The sequence below is a fragment of the Podarcis vaucheri genome, assembly GCF_965113315.1.
Source record: "Podarcis vaucheri genome assembly, chromosome: 17".
NCBI lineage: Eukaryota > Metazoa > Chordata > Lepidosauria > Squamata > Lacertidae > Podarcis > Podarcis vaucheri.
The window spans coordinates 14326710-14347501 of NC_138755.1; the positions used below are offsets into that span (position 1 = coordinate 14326710).

The 20792-nt window shown below is 46.2% G+C and overlaps 1 protein-coding gene across 1 annotated transcript in view; it reads right to left on the reverse strand.

Moving 5' to 3' along the window:
- Positions 1 to 7817, reverse strand: part of DMRT1 (doublesex and mab-3 related transcription factor 1) — a 64863-nt gene extending 57046 nt beyond the window's left edge. The window contains exons 1-2 of the mRNA XM_082205095.1: positions 6942 to 7817; positions 1671 to 1863 (exon numbers count right to left, since the gene is read on the reverse strand). Coding sequence (XP_082061221.1) covers positions 1671 to 1863; positions 6942 to 7262 — 514 coding nt within the window. The 5' untranslated portion in view covers positions 7263 to 7817. The remainder of the gene's footprint in view (positions 1 to 1670; positions 1864 to 6941) is intronic.
- Positions 7818 to 20792: the final 12975 nt, after the last annotated feature.

Sequence of the window (20792 nt, forward strand, 5' to 3'; positions counted from 1 at the left end):
AACCCAGCGGAGCCCACTTCCGAGGAAAAATGCACATATTTGAGCTGCACACCTGTAAAAAGGCACCTGCCTGAAGCATAATGTGCAGCTGCCCCCCAATATCTGTGTAGCAACAGTAGAGAGCACGACACGGACCTTGCAGTCCCCGTAAGCCTCCTGAACCCTTTTTGACCAGATGGCACATTCCGCAATTTGGCAAACATCGCTGAGGGTTCCAGGCACAAAATGGCTGCCTGGGAACATGCCACAACACAACACGGACGGCACGGTGCAGCACAAAATCAAAGCGAGGAGTGCTGCCCCGTGTGTATGTCCCCCCCACTTCATACTTGCTGTGGGAAATCAACTATGTCCTGGTGGTCCGGATGGTGGAGACCACACCGTATTTATCCCCTTCCCCCAAAACAACGTTGTTTCTGTCTAATAACAACCGGGAGCGTTCTCCTGCTGGAGAAATATACGAGGTGGGCATGCCACACTCTCTCACAAACTGCACAAACACACTGCAGATGACTTCGTTTGGATACAGGATGCAGCGCATAAGCAGAGCACATACTGCACATGAAGAAAGATCCCAGATCCCTGGCATCTCTTCTTAAAAAATGGTCAGCTAGCATAAAAAGATCTCTCTCTGCTGGGAACACAGAGAGCAGCTGCCGGCCGGAGTCTGTAATACCAGGGTAGATGCAGTGCCGGATTTATGTATAAGCTAAACAAGCTCTAGCTTAGGGCCCCACTCTCTTGGGGGCCCCAACAAATTTAAAGAGAAAAAAACCTGGATGTACATTTCCAAAATATGAGATAAAAAAACCAAATAAAATAAAACCTACATACAGCAACCATGTTTTGTGTTGTGTAGGCTCCTGTGATGTAAGTCATGGGCCCCGACTGCTTGCCTGCTCCCTCAAATATCACTGGCTTGTCCTTTCTATATATATAGGGTGCCTACATTCTGCATGGACTGGTTGCACAGCAACATGTGCAAATGGCTTGAGATACCTATTAAAAGTAAAGGACCCCTGACCGTTAGGTCCAATCGTGAACGACTCTGGGGTTGTGGCACTCATCTCACTTTACTGGCTGAGGGAGCCGATGTTTGTTCGCAGTTTTTCCAGGTCATGTGGCCAGCATGACTAATCCGCTTCTGGCGAACCAGAGCAGCACACAGAAACACCGTTTACCTTCCCGCTGGAGCCGTACCTTGGTCTTTGATGTGCTTTCGAACTGCTAGATTGGCAGGAGCTGGGACCGAGCAACGGGAGCTCATCCCATCGAGGGGATTCGAACTGCCGACCTTCCAATCGGCAAGCCCAAGAGGCTCTGTGGTTTACACCACAGCGCCACCCGCATCCCTCAGATGCGATCCAGAAATTACCATATAGTATGTATTCATCACAAAAAACCGTGACGATTTGTTCTTGACAAAGGACAGTTGGACATAGAAAGGGCCCCATCACCTTCAGGAGCTGAGGGCCTCCCTCATCAAACCTAAATCCGGCCATGGGTAGATGGACAAATGATCTCACCTGGTGTGAGGCAGCACACGGTTATGCTCCTGAATGAAAGGCTAAAGGGATAAAAATGGCAATGGCTTCCTATTTGGCTTGGGAGAGCCTCTAAATACTGCCATCTTACGGGGTGAGGGCCGGGTCCTTTGGCATCGCGTTTACCTGTGGACGAGGTTGGCACCGCGGAAGATGACGTGGTGGGCAGTGGTGGGCTGGCACTCTCCAACAAGAGGCAGGAAGGACCCCCACTGGCGTTGTTCTCTTTCTTCACGTACATTTCCGTGGCGCTGGGCAATGGGATGGGGTGGCTGATGCCCAGCTCCTCTTCCTGAGCTTGCTGCCTTCGCAGGGCAACCTGGGAAAGAGATGTGGGAATGTTCAAGGATGCAGGAGAGGATATATTGTCTGATAATAGCCTTTCCAACTTGTGTTAACAAGTTCACAATTTAGCAGAGTAACATTCTCCTTTTTAAACTTGCAGCGGATGCATTTGCTCATGCTCGCTAAAGCCTCTATAATAACTGTTCTGGTATTTTCCCCTTATTCCCACATAAAAGATAAGACACGACACAGTCTTCTATGAAAGTATAAAAAGAGTTTACTCACATTCTGTTCACAATCGGATCCCAGAAGGCAGACTTAGCTTAGAAAAGTAACATACACCTGGAAACTATCTCAGAAGGAGACAGTCCCTTTGTCCTCTCTTGCCAAGAGAGCATCTTTGGCTAAGCAGATGTTGCTTCTTCAATGCATGTAGTCAAAAAGAGAGAGATGGTTGCCCTGCCCTGTGTTTTTGTCGTTACCTGCACAGGTGAGGCCACGCCCACCTCTAGTCACACAGGAAGTCTGTCCCAGCCCAGAAGGAAACAGGAAGTTTACCTGCTGGCTGGACAAACATTCCTCCCCATGTGTAAACATGTTCACTCTAGGAATGTTGCACTTGACTGCTCTTGTGTTTCACATCCCACAAGAGAAGGGGCAAAACAGTGTTTCCTCTCCAGATTGAAAGAACGACGGCGGCAGTGACTTCGATGGGAAATGCCGGAGCAGAACCGGAACGGCATTTTAAACAGTTTGCATGCACCAGCACAAAAGGAGGCTGGGGGAAGGGCTGCAACACGCACAAACACACCTAATAATAATAATAATTTTATTTATTTATACCCCTCCCATCTGGCTGAGTTTCTCCAGCCGCTCTGGGCGGCTCCCAATCAAGTATTAAGAACAATATAGCGTTAAATATTAAAAGCTTCCCTGAACAGGGCTGCCTTCAGATGTCTTTTAAAGATAGAATAGCTACTTATTCCCTTCACATTTGAAGGGAGGGTGTTCCACAGGGTGGGCGCCACTACCGAGAAGGCCCTCTGTCTGGTTCCCTGTAACCTCACTTCTCGCAATGAGGGAACCGCCAGAAGGCCCTCAGCGCTGGACCTTTCCTCATTTATGATATTTGTCTGCATGCGTGCAGAAAGTTGCATATAAAACTGGAAGTTCACATAGGGAAGGTTATATATATATATATATATATGCAGGTTTTGGTGTCTTCGGGTGTCTTCCCGTGTAAGAGTCGGGGTGTCTGTGCGACGTTTCGACGAGGTCTCACTCATCATCTTCAGGCTGGTGCTTTCGGCTTCTTGTTACTGGAACAGAGCAGAGTCTGGTGTTTGAGTTCCTATAAATACTGTTGAGGGGTGTGGTGTATAGCCTCCAACGTTCTGGGCAGAGAGGAAGTTCCTAGATTAGTGTGCCTTTTCTTCTTTTGTTCCTTAATTACTTGAGGGATATCTTGGGTGATTTCATGAGTGATATTCTGAATATCACTGGGTGGGTCATTAAGTGTAGATTAGTTGCTAAAGCTTTCGTGTCTTGACCTCTTGAGCTTGTGAAGAGTTTTTCTGAGAAGATGGCTGTGCTGCATTTAGTTGTGCTCTGGCTTGGCTTCGTGTATAGGGGCGAGCTATGGTTTTGTGCCTTGTGCCAGCCAGATCTGTGTAGGGATTGCAGGGGGGTGCAGCATCCGGAGGTGCCACTATAGTTTGGCTACTGGATGGAGTCTGTAATATGTCTGTGGAGAGGGTCTGGGTTTGGGTCTGGTGTGGTTGATTGGTGACGGCGTTCTGTGTGCCTCTGGTTCTGGTGTCGGTTTTTGTGGGGAGGGCTAATTTCCAGATGTCTGGCAGGCGGGACGTGTCGTCACGCTTGTTCATGTTGTGACGACACGTCCCGCCTGCCAGACATCTGGAAATTAGCCCTCCCCACAAAAACCGACACCAGAACCAGAGGCACACAGAACGCCGTCACCAATCAACCACACCAGACCCAAACCCAGACCCTCTCCACAGACATATTACAGACTCCATCCAGTAGCCAAACTATAGTGGCACCTCCGGATGCTGCACCCCCCTGCAATCCCTACACAGATCTGGCTGGCACAAGGCACAAAACCATAGCTCGCCCCTATACACGAAGCCAAGCCAGAGCACAACTAAATGCAGCACAGCCATCTTCTCAGAAAAACTCTTCACAAGCTCAAGAGGTCAAGACACGAAAGCTTTAGCAACTAATCTACACTTAATGACCCACCCAGTGATATTCAGAATATCACTCATGAAATCACCCAAGATATCCCTCAAGTAATTAAGGAACAAAAGAAGAAAAGGCACACTAATCTAGGAACTTCCTCTCTGCCCAGAACGTTGGAGGCTATACACCACACCCCTCAACAGTATTTATAGGAACTCAAACACCAGACTCTGCTCTGTTCCAGTAACAAGAAGCCGAAAGCACCAGCCTGAAGATGATGAGTGAGACCTCGTCGAAACGTCGCACAGACACCCCGACTCTTACACGGGAAGACACCCGAAGACACCAAAACCTGCATTCCTGTACCCGTGAAAATCTACGAAAGCATATATATATATATATATATATATATATATATATATATATGCAGGTTTTGGTGTCTTCAGGTGTCTTCCCGTGTAAGAGTCGGGGTGTCTGTGCGACGTTTCGACGAGGTCTCACTCGTCATCTTCAGGCTGGTGCTTTCGGCTTCTTGTTACTGGAACAGAGCTCTGCATTCCTGTACCCGTGAAAATCTACGAAATGTTTTTGTATATGTTGGAAGCTGCCCAGAGGAGCTGGGGCAACCCAGTAACCCAGTCAGACGAGCAGGGTACAAATAAAACCACCATCATCAGGACTCAGGACTCCTGACCAAAGACAACAAGGAAAAGATTTCCTTTGCTTCAGTGAATTCTGGATTGCACCCGGAATTATGGCAAATTCAGGCCTGGGTGTGTGGAGAGACTGAAATTCACTCCAATAAAAGGTGAAAACTACTATTGAAATCCAGAGTTCTCTGGTTCTGCTCAGATATCTGTGTGGTTTCTCTAGAAGAAAAGGAACGGCTGCAGGAAAAAAATAACTGTAGAGGTTTCTTGAATAAAGGACCTAATCCAGTGGGGGGCTTGCTTTAGGACTGAGGTTAAATAGTTATATTACTAAATAACGTGATTTGATGATTTTTAATCTCTCTCAGGATCATTTTACATATAATTTTTTTTTTGTTTTGCTCTTTGTAAACTGATTTGAGGTTTTTTTGGTGTGTGTGTTTTACAATCAAGCGGTGTTTCCTCTGGAATGCTTGAAAGAAATGGCATGGGTGATTTTGGAGCAGAGCAGAATTAAATGTTGGGAAGAGTGTCTTTTTGAAAGGCAGAATACGTTACACAGTGCAAGGAAATATGGGATAGTCTCTGTTTTTCTCCTTAACAAATGAGCAAAGAGAAATCACAGTAATATAATCCATACTAAGGTCCTAGCACAAGCCAGCTCAGAAATAAAATATAGCCGAATGTATTATAACCGAAAAAGATGGCTATTCCTACATCTCTATTCTGAGATCTGGTTTAATATTGTGTGTGTGTATAATCACTGGTATTTTTTAAATGTATTAAGAACTATTAAGAGAGAGATGATGCCTATTATTTAGGTTAATGGGAAACCCACAGAAATTCAAATATCTTAGTTTAACTGCGATTTGAATGTCGGCTACTTGTTATCTAAGGACTGGTGACTGAAACTTTCAAAACGCTCTAAAACTGGGAACTTTGAAAACATTTGTAGCAGATCTTTTCCAACCGATTTTGCATCAGGTCTAGTTATTACATAGCATTTTAAATGGAGGGAGAACAGCCTTATAATGGGAAAAGAAAGAACAAGTCAACAATGTATTGATTTGAGTGGTATTTACACACCGATCTGCAACTCAACACCTAGGGTTGTTTTGCCTTTTTTTTGCTTTCCATTCCTGATGTATTCTAAATGAGTTAATGGCACAAGACCAGAGAAAAAAACCTGAAATATTTTTGCTCATATATAACCATTAAAGCCAACCTACTTGCAAGAATCCCAAATCCTAAAATGTCTGCTGAATAAAAACAGAGCTTGAAATTGAGAGTTTTTGTGTCTTTCAATTGCCTTCATCATGGAAGTTGAAGTTTCCCCATTGACTCTCAGCGCATTCCTACACATGCCTACTTAGAATCTTCTATGTGCACTTTTTAGTGTAGCCATATACCTTTCTAGAACGCAAATGACAAATCTTCCCAAGATCCAAGGTGATTTTTAAGTTTAGAGAGTTCCCTTAACAACGTTCAACCCTTTCCCCTCTATTTTTACATCACATACACGAATTCTAATATATTTTTTTCATCAGTAGATATAGCAAAATAAGATGGAGCCGTTATTCGTAAGTTCTTCGTGGATAACGGTCTACAAAATACAAGCTCAAAATCCTGATATACAAGGGCGGGGAATAAAGAATCAGAGACGACAGAGAGAAATCACATGATGGATATTATTTTAACTAACAAATAAGCAAACTCCATAACACATTTGTTGTTTTAACAACTGTAACATAATTTTTTCTTTTAATATAACGGGATGTGATGCATTTTCAGATATTATCAATGTAGCTTCAAATTTGGCAATGAATGGTGGGCTTTTTAGCACCATCTTACTCAGAAGTAAGTTTGGCTGTGTTCAGTATGGCTTACTCCCAGGAAAACCAGCATTCCATTGCAGCCTTTCCATTAGATGATCTGTCACTGGATCCTTAATTTTAGAAATCATGACGCACACACCCTAAAGTGCCTGAACAATCCAGGAAAAAAGTATTTGGAGTTGCAAATCCTTACTAGGGAGAAAGGCCCAGTGCTATCCGTGGGCCTTACTCCTGAGGAGGAAGAGCACGGATGGACCCGAGTCTTTCCAAATGCAAAGGACTAAGCTGGTTCGCCCGCTCACTTCCCTGGGACTCCACCTGCCGCATTGCAAGCCAGAGCTGCGCGCAAGCGGCCCGGGCATCCTTATGGGGCGGGAAGGGGGTCTCCCCGCATCTCGTCCCCCCCAGGGGAGGTTTCTGCTCACCTGGGCGGCCATCACCCGCTGCCTCTCGGCGATCAGGCTGCACTTCTTGCACTGACAGTCTCTCCACATGCAGAAGCGCTTATGCCCTTTCAGGGGCGAGGAGTAGCCGTGGTTCCTGCAACGCGCGCACTTGGGCAGCCGGGGGGACTTCTTCCCCGACGGGGCGGCCGCGCCAGCCGGACTCTGAGCCGGCCCCCCGGCATTGCTGGTGGTCCCTGCGGCCGCCAGGCCAGAGGATTTCCCGAAGGTGCCCACCTTACCCCCCTGGCCGGGATGCTCCGACGGGGCCGACGGCTTGTTGAAGGAAGAGTCGTTGGGCATCTCTTCTGTGGGGACGACTGATTTGACCGTGTGGGGTTCAATTGCTCCTGTTTTTCTGCAGCGGGGATTATGTCTCAAGGACCAGATAATCTGTATGCCCAGTTCTAAACAGAGGCGTCGAGGCCCTCGAGGCGCCCCTGGTGCCCGGCGGCTGCTCTGGTGCGCGCAACCTTCCTTGCAGAGCCGAGCGCAGCAGCTTTGCGCAAAGAGCAGGAGTTTCGCCAAGGACGCCCGTTGCAAGGAGGGAAGCGGGCACCCGACGGCGCCAGCTCCGCCCCCCACCTGCTCCCGGGGCTGCCCTGTGCAAGGCCCAGCCCGCGCCTCCCTGCAAGGGCACAGGGGGCTTCCTCGGCAGGCGCCAGTACTCCTGCCAGAGGGTCAGAGTGCACGCGCTCGGCCATGGGCAGATCGGGACTCTAGCATGGGAGGGTAGGGGGCTTTCGACCTTTTAGCATCCCACGCCTGCAAAATTTGCGGGGGGGGGGGGACAACAGCTTCCCGTTGCTTCCAGGAGCGTGCACTTATACTCCGAGGGAGCTGCGCGTGCGTGCAGGATTGCAACTGGTGCATGCAAGGCTCCTCTGCACACTTCTGGTGCACAGCCTGAATCCTTTGCACTTTGCTGCAAAAGCAAGCAGGCGCCTCTGCTCTTTTGCTGCAAAACCCTTTGCAGCATGCAAGCTCAGTCTCGTGGAAGGAAGAGCATTGCATTGCTACTTTTTCTACTGTGGTGGAGAGATCTCATTAACTCATTTTGCGCCCCTTAAACCGCCTTAATTTTGCAGGCAGCAACCGGTATATTAATTGCACGTCTGTTATATATTCATTCCCAGGGAAATTCCAGAGCCCAGTTTAGCTACTTTACACATGCTTATCTGTAACTTAAAGGAAACATGCCTTTTCAATCACAGGAGGCTGCAGTGTGGCGCGAGGGTGGCCGGATCGGGACCTCACCACGCCCGCTTTTGCAGAGCCGAATTCCCGGCTTCCGCACCCGGGAATGATGAAAACGTTTTCTATGCTACGTTTCCCTTTGCTGAGGTGATAACAGTAAAACAGACTGGAAAGTGGTATCTGAAGAAGTATGCATGCACACGAAAGCTCATACCAAGAACTAACTTAGTTGGTCTTTAAGGTGCTACTGGAAGGAATTTTTTATTTAGACTGGAAAGTGGTTTAATAGTTTTATTTAACGGCTTAAATGGCACTGTGCAACCATGGCTTGATCTAAAGATCATTCCCTTCCAATCTATGATGACAATCATTTGAAGGAGGTTTTTCCAAGAGAGAAAATTTTAGTCCAGGGGTGATGCACTGGTGGGCGTCCAGTTGTTGCAGCAGTGACGGATTTACATATAAGCTAAACAAGCTATAGTTTAGGGTCCCACTCTCTTGCCCCCCAATTCACTATTAATATACTTCTTCTTAATTGTATTTCAGTTAAACAGTTACTTTGATAAAATACATACTTTGGTATGTATTTTAGATACCTATGAGGTCCATAAATTACCATATAGCATATAAAAAGGTAAAGGGTAAAAGAACCTTGACCATTAGGTCCAGTCATGACTGACTCTGGGGTTGTGCCACTCATCTCGCTTTATTGGCCGAGGGAGCTGGCGTACAGCTTCCGGGTCATGTGGCCAGCATGACTAAGCCGCTTCTGGCGAACCAGAGCAGTGCACGGAAACACCATTTACCTTCCCTATTTATCTACTTGCACTTTGACGTGCCTTCGAACTGCTAGGTTGGCAGGAGCAGGGACCAAACAACGGGAGCTCACCCCGTCGCAGGGATTTGAACCACCGAGCTTCTGATCAGCAAGTCCTAGGCTCTGTGGTTTTACCCACAGCGCCACCCGCGTCCCTATATAGCATATATTCAACAACAAAAAACAGTGACCATTTGTTGTTGACAAAAGACAGCTGGACATAGAAAGGGCCCCATTACCTTCAGCAGCTTAGGGCCTCATCAAACCTAAATCTGGCCCTGGTTGTAGGGCTACAACTTCCATAACTGGCCATGCACACTGGCCATGTTCAGGGCACCAGGCATAAAGAGATCCTTGCGCCTAGTGACACAAACCCTCCAGCCGCCGGTGCACGATCTGCGCTGAATTTTTCTGCTGCTAGTGTTGCTATGGCTGCAGCCGCAGCAGCATTCAACACACCTCTTGTCCCCACACCTTTGCAATGGCAGGCAAGTCTCACCTGCAGTGGCAAGCCACCATCTTAATTGGTCTAAAATGCAAAGCCCCAGGGCCTATATGTTAAGTTATGGGTGAACATATCAGACAACACAGCAATTCTTCAAACGGCTCTTGTTTATTCACAGGCCAGAACAGAACTGAACTGAAGGGTTCAGCCAGCCTGCTTATATAGAGCTCCACTACAATGCAACAGTAACCACTTTCTGTAACTATCCAATCACTGAACGTCACTTTCAATCCCTTATTTGCATATGTGGACCTGAACTATCTACAGTATCCCCCTGCTGGCCCAGGGTGAGAACTTATGTACATAACACTATAGGTTTACAAAATCTGTCAGCTGGGGGCTTTTCGTTGGGGTGAATTAAGATGGTGGGCAGCCACTGTGGCCGGAAGCCAAGCGTGCTTGCCCACCCAGCTCCAAACCTACTCATCAAAGGGCCAGGTGAGTGGGGCAGTTAGTGGCAGCACAACTGGTCACATGACATCCCCAGAAGGCATCAAATAATCCACCAACATCTGGAGAGTCATTGTCTCACCACCCTTGCTATGATCTCTATTGTTGCTTTTGGCCAAGGTGTAGGTTTTTGATAAATACCAAAGCCCAGTTACCTGAGATAGAATTGGAATGATGTATCAGCGACCCTTTTTTCAATTGCCTTTTAATTCTCTGGGGGAAAACAACTATTACCTGTCTTCAGCTTATGAATCAGCTACATTCTCCACATAGTGAAATAAATGTTCAGAAAGGAATAATGTCTTTTGGACTCTTAGCTTCCCCCCTCCCCCCAAGAAGAACATCTTGTGAATATGGTTAATGTAGCGTGGAATGCAAGAAACAACCATTTTTAATTTGAATAATAATTCCTAGGTATGTGGGTCTTTAATTCAAATTATCAGAGGGATGCACAGCTTCCTGTTCCAGGGAAGAGATGGCGGTTATTAAAGATGTACATTATCAATTGCTCCTTGTCACTTCTTGTTAAAGAAACTACCTTCCAAGGAAGCTGTGTCCCCCCACGCTAGAAAATGGTGTGTATGCTAAAGGAATCTAAAAAACGTTAGCATTTCAGCATCGTATAATGTGTGCCACTGTGACATTGTTACATACATAACAGCAAATGCAAAATGCAATTAAATGTTCTGTGTAAAAACAACAACAGATCCTTAGTCAAAATAGGAATCAAAAGTTGTATGATTCTTTAAAGTTGGAGAGACATAAGAGGTCCCACCTGACAATCAAAGTAAGGTCACTTCCAGCCATCCTGATTTGTTTGCACCAAGTCTGTGAGGATATTATAGGAGATTGGCTGCTTATTTAGCATTTAGTCTGATTTGTTTGTAGGAACACTCTACAGCATTGCATCAAACAGCTGTTATCCCACATTTCCCATTGTGTTTTCCTGACAGTTTTCTTACTGTTAAGTTGTGGGTGAACATATCAGACAACACAGCAATTCTTCAAACAGCTCTTGTTTATTCACAGGCCAGAAGAAAACTGAACTGAAGGGTTCAGCCAGCCTGCTTATATAGAGCTCAACTAGAACGCAACAGTAACCATTTTCTGTAACTATCCAATCACTGAACGTCACTTTCAATTCCTTATTTGCATATGTGGACCTGAGTGAAAACTATCTACAATATCCCCCTGCTGGCCCAGGGTGAGAACTTCAGTACATAACACTTACCACACAAATACTGGATTGTGGTGGTGGTGTTTTTTGCAAGCAGGCTTGCTGGGTAAGAGCACAAAAACCTCTCATTGTGTGGCCTTAATTTGCTGGCATCTGCTTGAATCCAACCCACAACATTGTGGGGGCCTGAAGAGGCTTATTGTTTGCATGCCGTTCAGTTTTTGGATTGCTTCAAAAGTGATAATGGGGTAAAAACAACAACCATGTGTCTACCTGTCTCTCTGTCTGTTTGCCTAAAATCAGCAGCGGGTTGTGGCGGCAGAAAAGGCTAATGAGGGTGCCTTAATAATAGCCCTTGTTTCTGCTGGACTTAGCACTGGGTGCTGCACTTCATAAAGAATATACAGTGGTATCTCGGGTTACATACGCTTCAGGTTACAGACTCCACTAACCCAGAAATAGTACCTCGGGTTAAGAACTTTGCTTCAGGATGAGAACAGAAATCGTGCTCCAGCGGCGTGGCGGCAGCAGGAGGCCCCATTAGCTTAAGTGGTGCTTCAGGTTAAGAACAGTTTCAGGTTAAGAACGGACTTCCAGAACGAATTAAGTACTTAACCCGAGGTACCACTGTAGTTACAACGAAATGTGTTTGGGAGAGGGCAGCAAAGTATGGTCAACAGTATGGGAAAAAAATTCTGGGGGAGAGAAGATTGGAGAAGATGCCTGAAGGTCATTTAATGGGCTAGAATCTAGATCTAATCGGCTTCTGTGAAAAGAGAGTAGACGTTGCTTGAATATGAGGAAACATATTCAGCGTAGCAAGCAGATTTCTACCAAGCTGGACATCGGTCACTAAGCATGTTAGTAATGGAGATGGGAGGAAAAAGGTGCTCGCCAAGGTTTTCCCTTCCCCTCCGCTATAAAGGTTCCAGGAACCTGTTTGATTCAAGACCTAGCAGGTTTACACCTTAGGGCAGGGTCTATGGCCCTCCAACTGTTGCTGGAACCACAGCTTCCACCATTGATCCCTGGCCATTGTCATGAACTGGTTGAACGCAGAGGAACGGTGGGAGGCAGAGACCAGGGAACTACCAAGGAAAGAAGGCTCAGTGCCCAGGGGTGGGAGCATGGTGAGAGGTCAGAGGGAGAACAGGAGGCGTCAGAAGCTGGAGACGGGACAGGGCTTATAAGCTGGGAGAGTCTGTGGCAGAGAGAAGGCCAGAATCGGAGGCAGAAGCTGAAGCAGGAGAGTGGGAAGAGGGCTAGGCCAAGAGAGAGAGATGAGTCAGGCTGGTGAAGAGTCACAGGTGTCTCCCCCTCCTGCTGCAACAAGCTCCTCTCCAGCCCTGTCTCCCAGAACCAGAAGAGGGCTGAAATGGGTGGAGCAACAACAGGTCGCAGTAGGCATAGTCTTTGTCTGGTTGGGAAAAGCCCTGGAGAGGAGAGGACTTAGAGGGCTAGGGGGAGGCAGGGGCTTTCAGTATGACCCACTGGGAATATGCTGCTGCGCTCATTGGATCTGATGCTCAGCCAAGACTGTGCAGATCATGTTTTTGCACCAGCTCAGCATTCCTGCTTTAAGAGAATATTGAAGCACAATAAATGCTCACAACTGCAGCCTTTCAGGCTCGGTATAGAATAGTTCAAAATAATATGCTTAACATAAACTGATCATATAAATAGGAACTTTCAATCTCTGTGTCAGCCAAATGAACTGATCTTTATCTTTTTGCTTTGTAATATTTGCATGTGCTTAACAGTGGCGTATTTCACACAGAGGAGTAGTGTGGTGATTGCATGGGGTAGTGGGCAAAGAATCGTGGCACTGCGGAGTTTGAAGGGACCCCAAGGGCCATCTAGTCCAACCCCCTGGGGATCCCCACTAAAGCATCTATGACAAACGGCCAACCACCCTCTGCTTAAAAACCTCCCTTGGAGAGTCCACCACCTTCCGAGTAGACCCACTGAAATTAATGGACCTTAGGTAGTCATGCTTTAATTGGTCAGTGTCATGGTCAATATCAATGGGGCTACTCTGAATAAAACTTATTTGAATACCACCCCATGAGCCAATGTCCAGCCTTTTCTCTCTCTCTTGTTACACATCTTGCTATATTTCAAACGATAAAAGATGAATTGTCTGCAATACTCAGATGCTTTGAATAAATTTCCGATAGGCCTATCAAGCAATGAAGTGGGTTTTAGTTAATTACATCCTTTAACTCATTATTTTAATAACAAGCCCATCTAGCCTATTAATCATAAAGAAAAGGGCTGTTTCGAGGGTCTTTATACCTGTCCATTCATTCATTCCCGCTTGGAATTCAAAGTAGACACATTTTGAATCCTCTGCCAAATAATTACTTAGTTAATCAAGTTGGCTAATTGTAACATGTTTCCAAAGCTTGGCTGAGCCTCATTTATAACAGAGATGTTGAGGGCAGGCAGAAGAAACCGCTGTATTACTCCACAGTGATCTTCCAATTCATTTTAGGTGCAGTAAAAAAATTAATTGGACCAGTGACTTAGAACATTGAGGGCCGCTGCATGACTCATTAAACTGACATTCTGAACATTTGTAATTCACAATACAAGACTGATAGAATCCTATATGCGCTCTATATGTTTGTCCTCTTTTATCATGGGCCACCACCGGTACAGAGAAGGCCTTCTGATTAGGCTGCCACCATCAATTGAGAGAGAAGACAACCGTAATGTAGCTCGATTTGATAAACCGGCAGAGTGTGACAAAAGAAGTCTCTTTATATAAAAAAAGGCTACGCAATTAATTGCTACCTTCTTTATTTATGATATTTAATTCCTTATTAGATACAGCCGGTTTTCCACCGTGGCGAGACAAGGTCAGGAATAAGAAGATGGTTTCAAGTGATTAAGCAAATGCCTTGCTCTCTGCATTTTAAAAATATGTGATCCATCTAATTAGGGCATATTTTTGGCTGTTGCAGTGGGACGCGGGTGGCGCTGTGGGTTAAACCACAGAGCCTAGGACTTGCCGATCAGAAGGTCAGCGGTTCGAATCTCCGTGACGGGGTGAGCTCCCGTTGTTCGGTCCCTGCTCTTGCCAACCTAGCAGTTCGAAAGCACGTCAAAGTGCAAGTAGATCAATAGGTACTGCTCCTGCGGGAAGGTAAACAGTGTTTCCGTGTGCTGCTCTGGTTCGCCAGAAGCGGCTTAGTCATGCTGGCCACATGACCTGTATGCCGGCTCCCACGGCCAATAAAGCGAGATGAGCGCCGCAACCCCAGAGTCAGCCACGACTGGACCTAATGGTCAGGGGTCCTTTACCTTGGCTGTAAGCAGCTCAGCCTGTGCCTGCAACAGCCAGTCTCCCATCTGCATGCAGTGAGTGAACACATTTTTAACTCCCCTGCTTGTCCTGCTGAACTCCTTCCCTTGCGGTTATGCATGTGTGCATGGTTCTGCAGAGAATTATCAGAAGGAAAGAGCAGCGCCAGATTTAACCAAAAGCAACTGCCCCGCTGGGACATCTGGCAATGAATATTACCACCCAGAGGGGTTTAGCCTGCAATTGCACTGAAGGGGGCACCATCCTTCCTTGGGGAAAGCAGGGCATTCTGGGATCAAATCCGGGGAAATAGGGGCACTTGGAGGGTCTGTGATTCATTTCTGCCATGGCATATCCCTGGTCTATGTTTTTGGCTCCTGAGCATCGCTGCCTCGGAAATCTTGCACAGGTGAACCAGCAATGCCATTTGCCTAATTAAATCTATTTGTATTCATGTGTTTTCATTTCCTTGCTTTTTCTTTTTTAAAAAATATTTTTTATTAATTTTCCATTTAAACATATGTAAATCACATCATTATTAACCACTTATTTGGCTCTTTAGAGGCTGTCGCCTTCCTTCCCTCCCACCTCTTGGCTTTCAAAACTAACCTTCATCTCTCTCTCTCTCTCTCTCTCTCTCTCTCTCTCACACACACACACACACACACACACACACACTTATACACCGTATTTTTTGCTCTATAAGACGCACCAGACCACAAGACGCACCTAGTTTTTGGAGGAGGAAAACAAGAAAAAAATATATTCTGAATCTCAGAAGCCAGAACAGCAAGAGGGATCGCTGCGCAGTGAAAGCAGCAATCCCTCTTGCTGTTCTGGCTTCTGTGATAGCTGCGCAGCCTGCATTCGCCCCATAAGACGCACACACATTTCCCCTTACTTTTTAGGAGGGAAAAAGTGAATCTTATAGAGCAAAAAATACGGTATATATATATATATATTAGTTTTTTTAACATATCATTTTCAACAGTAATTAAACATACTTTTACATCTTATTCAAATTTTTGACTTCCATCAATCCTGTCTGAAAATTTTCCAATCTAATCTCTCAGTATGCATTTCTTATCTTTCCTATTACCGTACATTTCAAACTCATAACCAATATCTCTATCTTTTTCTACTTTGTAACACTTCATATATTTCTCCTTACAAAACTTCTTGTAGTCCTACTAGCATAATTTGTTGATTACAGTTGCTCTTCAAATAATTCATATACTTCTTCCAATCTTCTGTAAATCTCTGGTCCCGCAGGTTTCGAATCCTTCCTGTCATTTTGTCCAATTCTACATAGTCCATTAATTTCGTCTGCCATTCTTCTTTCGTCGGAATTTCTTCTTGTTTCCATTTCTGGGCTAACAATACTCCTGCCGCAGTTGTTGCATATAAAAACAATTTAACATCTTGCCTATTAATATCCTGACCTATAATACCAAGTAAAAATGCTTCTGGTTTTTTTAAAAAACCAAATAACAAAACTAACCTTCATATCACAGCATTTTATATATTTTCCAGTTCTAATATAACTCATTCCTAAATACCTCAAAATTTAAATAAATATAGAAAGGTAGAAAATTTCTCATTACAAGCCTCCAGATAACCCTACTAGTGCTGTTAAATGCTTACAACGATCTTTCAAATGTTGTATAAATTTACTCCAGTCTTTTAGGAATACTTGATCGTCACTTATTTGCTTTTTCATGCCAGACTCTCAAAGTGACGTCACGCGCATGCGCAGAAGCGGCAAATCACGACCCGTGCACCCGCAGACGCGGGTTGCGTTCTGCTCAGGTTGCGAACGGGTCTCCAGAATGGATCCTGTTCGCAACCAGAGGTACCACTATATAAATATGTATCAGAGTGCCATCTGTGTCAGCAATCTCATGCCCACTAAAGGTAAAGGTAAAGGTACCCCTTGCCCGTACGGGCCAGTCTTGCCAGACTCTAGGGTTGTGCACCCATCTCACTCAAGAGGCCGGGGGCCAGCGCTGTCCGAAGACACTTCCGGGTCACGTGGCCAGCGTGACATCGCTGCTCTGGCGAACCAGAGCCGCACACGGAAACGCCGTTTACCTTCCCGCTTGTAAGCGGTCCCTATTTATCTACTTGCACCCGGGGGTGCTTTCGAACTGTTAGGTTGGCAGGCGCTGGGACTGAACGACGGGAGCGCACCCCGCCACAGGGATTCGAACCGCCTACCTTTCGATCGGCAAGCCCTAGGCGCTGAGGCTTTTACCCACAGCGCCACCTGCATCATGCCCACTACTAACAACTAATTGCATGAAGGTGACTCTAAAAGACTTTCAAAGGATACCCAAGAAGAAAGACTTCGGTTTGTTGTTTGTTTGGTTATCATTTGTTAAATGTCTATTCCGTCCTTCATCCATAGATCACAGGGCAGTTTGCAATGCAAAAACACAAAAATATATAGCCTAATAAAAACAATACCCCACAGAGATTGTTTAATTAGCCAAAGGCCTGGGATAAGAGGAATGCTGGGTCCTTTCCTGTCTTGCTGATCACACAGGGAGAGGAGCAGCCAGCCTTATAGATAGATAGATAGATAGATAGATAGATAGATAGATAGATAGATAGATTCTTTATTGTCATTACACAAGTGCAACATTGCACAAAGTGCAACGAAATTGGATGCCATCCCTTAAAACAACAAAAGCAAGACAACAACAACAACCAAACAAACCACATTCCAGCCACACCCACACCACACCCATCAAACTCCCAGGTCACACTAACGAGTTACAGCATTCAAAAGGGCCACAGCTCTTGGATAGAAACTGTTTTTCAGTCTATTTGTCTTTGACTTGATGTTTCTATATCTTCTGCCAGAAGGCAGTAGTGCAAACAGACAGTGTCCCGGGTGAGATGAATCCTGCAGGATGTTATTTGCTTTCCTAAGACAACGGGAACCGTACAGTTCTTCCAAAGATGGGAGAGGATGACCAATAATCCTTTGGGCTGTGGTTATGACCTTCTGGAGCACCTTCCTCTCCCTAGCTGTACAACTGGAGAACCAAGCACAAATACAGTATGTAAGAATGCTCTCTATGGAGCCTCGGTAGAAGGACACCAGCAGTCTCTCACTCAGATTGTTCTTCTTTAAAAGTCTGAGGAGATAAATTCTCTGCTGGGCCTTCTTCACCAGAGCAGTGGTATGTGCGCTCCAAGTCATGCCCTGATCGATAGCTACTCCCAAAAACCTGAATTCCGCCACCCTCTCCACCCGTTCCCCGTTGATATACAAGGGCTGAATGTCCGCCTTTTTTTTCCTGTAATCCACCACCAATTCCTTGGTCTTAGCCGTATTAAGAGCCAGATTGTTCTCTCCACACCAAACACAGAGCCGCTCCACCTCGTCCCGATAGGCGGACTCATCCCCTCCTGAAATGAGCCCTACCACCGTAGTGTCATCAGCAAACTTGATGATTTTGTTGCTGGAATAGATGGCTGTACAGTCATACGTATAGATAGTGTAGAGCAGGGGACTCAACACACAACCCTGTGGTGAGCCGGTGTTAAGGCTAAGGGCTGTGGACATGTGTGACCCTACTCTAACCCTCTGGGAACGTTCTGACAAAAAATCCAAAACCCAGAGACAGGTGGAGTTGGAGAGTCCAATCGCCTCTAGCTTGGACACCAGTCTATGGGGGAGGATAGTGTTAAAAGCAGAGCTAAAATCCACAAACAGCAGCCTCACATAACTCCCCGGCTGCTCCAGATGGGACAGAGCAGCATGGAGAGTGGTATTGATGGCGTCTTCTGTGGATCTATTTGCTCTGTATGCAAACTGGTAGTTGTCAAAAGTTGATGGAAGACAGGAGATAATGTGACGGCGCACCAGTTTCTCAAAACACTTCATGATGATTGGAGTCAGTGCAACTGGTCTATAGTCATTCAAACTACTGATTGTGGATTTTTTAGGCAGAGGGACAATAGTTGACGACTTCAGGCAGGGTGGGACAATAGACTGGTGTAAGGACTTATTGAAGATCTTAGTAAAGACCCTCGCCAGCTGATCCGCACAGCCCTTCAACACCTTTCCAGTGATGCCATCAGGTCCAGCCGCCTTCCTCGGATTCGCCATCCTCAAAACCTGTCTCACCTCATGTTCCTCTACCGTGAATGAGGGGCCCCTATGGGCTGGTGGCTGTAATACCGGCGTCTCAGGTGGCTCCTTCTCGAAGCGAGCAAAGAAGAGGTTAAGCTCCTCTGCCAGCAAGGGGTCGCCGTCGACAGCACCAAGGTTAGGTTTGTAGTTGGTAATATGCTGAATCCCCTGCCACATCTGTCTTGTGTTGTTGCTCCTTAAATTATCCTCAATCCTCAGCCTATAGTCCAATTTTGCCCGTCGAATACCCCTCCTCAAGTTTGCTCTTGCTACACTGTAAAGCTGCACCTCGCACGACCTGAAAGCCCTGTTCCTTTCCCGCAACAGGCACTGGACCTCTCTATTCATCCAGGGTTTCTGATTGGGGTAAAACCGGATGGATTTATTTACTGTGACAGTGTCTGTGCAGTGATTGATATAGCACAGAACTGCCGCCGTGTGCTCCTCCAGGTCTGAACTATCGAAAATATCCCAATTGGTTCTCTCAAAACAGTCCTGCAGCTGGTGAATAGCACCTTCAGGCCAGATGGTGATGTTTCTGCCAGATATCTCATCTTGAACTTGGTTTCTGAAACCAATGCTGCCAGAGGCCCAAAGTGCAACTAGGCACAAATATTTATAATTGTTACAGGAGGATTTCTGTATCGCCGTATCATAAAAGAGCGGGGCAGTTTGCAATGTTAACATATAAAATTCCATTTTTTTAAAATGGCAGGCAATAATTAATAAAAAGTAAACAGCTGTAAAGGCCTGTCGGCACAAAAAAGAGATGTCTAAAAGTCAAGCGTGAGATTGGCAGGACCAAGTTTGGTGCTTTTCATACCATTGTCCTCCAATAAGAGAGATGGACGTCAGTTACTTCATACACACACACACACACACACACACACACACACACACACACACACACACTTGGCGTAGCAATTCACAAGTAATGCACTTTAGGCAACAATGTGGCTGTAAGTGAAACACGTTCCTATTAATTAATGATGCTTTGCTTTCTATATTCATCATTAATACCCTGTTTTTGATAGATCCTACCAGCAGGAGTCTCCCTTCTCCTTGGGGAAATGGCTGCTGCTTTTTCTGCAGGACATTAGTAGGTATAAACAGACAGAGCAATCCCTGCTTCTGAGTTTCCCACAGACACCTGCTTGGGTGCCGTGAGAAAAGGCTGCTGGATACGATTGGTTTGATGGCCGAATCTTCCCTTTTCTTATTTTATTAAATTGTAGCTAAGAGATGCTGAACTGCACGTGATGCCAGAATAAGGTTACCAGATGTTTTTTCAAAGAATCTGGGGTCACTTTTTTTTTGAAAAGAGAAAAAAAGTTATTTTTAAAAAATTATCTAAAAATATATATGAAGAAGTAATATCTTCTCTTCTGTGGTCTCCTCTGTCGTGTGGCCTTCCTCTGGGCCCCAGCCTGCTCTCCTGGAGCACTAGCCGCAGTGGAGTAGGTTCAGGTCGAACCTGGGCTCAACCATGCATCCTTGCCCGCCCAGAGCTCTCCTGAGAGCCAGTGTGGTGTAGTGGTTAAGAGCGGTGGACTTGTAATCTGGTGAACCGGGTTCACTTCCCCGCTCATCCACATGCAGCGACTGGGTGACCTTGGGCTAGTCACACTTCTCTGAAGTCTCTCAGCCCCACTCACCTCACAGAGTATTTGTTGTGGGGGGAGGAAGGGAAAGGAGATTGTTAGCCGCTTTGAGACTCCTTCGGGTAGTGATAAAGCGGGATATCAAATCCAAACTCTTCTTCTACCTCTCTTCTTCAGTGGCAGCGGCGGCGGCGTGGCAAGGTCAGGACTCCCCTCTTTCTTCTCCTCCCTCTTCCTTCTCCTCCTCCCTGTGTCAGCTCTGGGGTTTTTCTGGCCCAGCAGTGCCGCTGGGCAGGTGGCCGGGCGCTCTCACACATCAGCTCGATTGGGGTGATGGGGGGGGTCAGCGGTTCCCCCAATTGACGCGCCGGGCGTCCCCGGTTCCCCTTTGGCAGTGGCAGTGGCAGTGGCAGTCTCAACAGCCTGGAGCTAGCCTGGTAGAGCAGTTAGCTCTGGCTAGCTTCAGGAGCTGTTCACTGCTGTGGCGCCTGCCATTTTGCCTCACCAGAAGTCCCCATATGATGTGTCTTGTGCCGTTGCACCAATCACGCAACATTCATTCCCTACTTATAAATCTACAACACTTAAAATATAAATCCGGGGGCATGAAATGAAATCCAGGGACATTCCGCGGA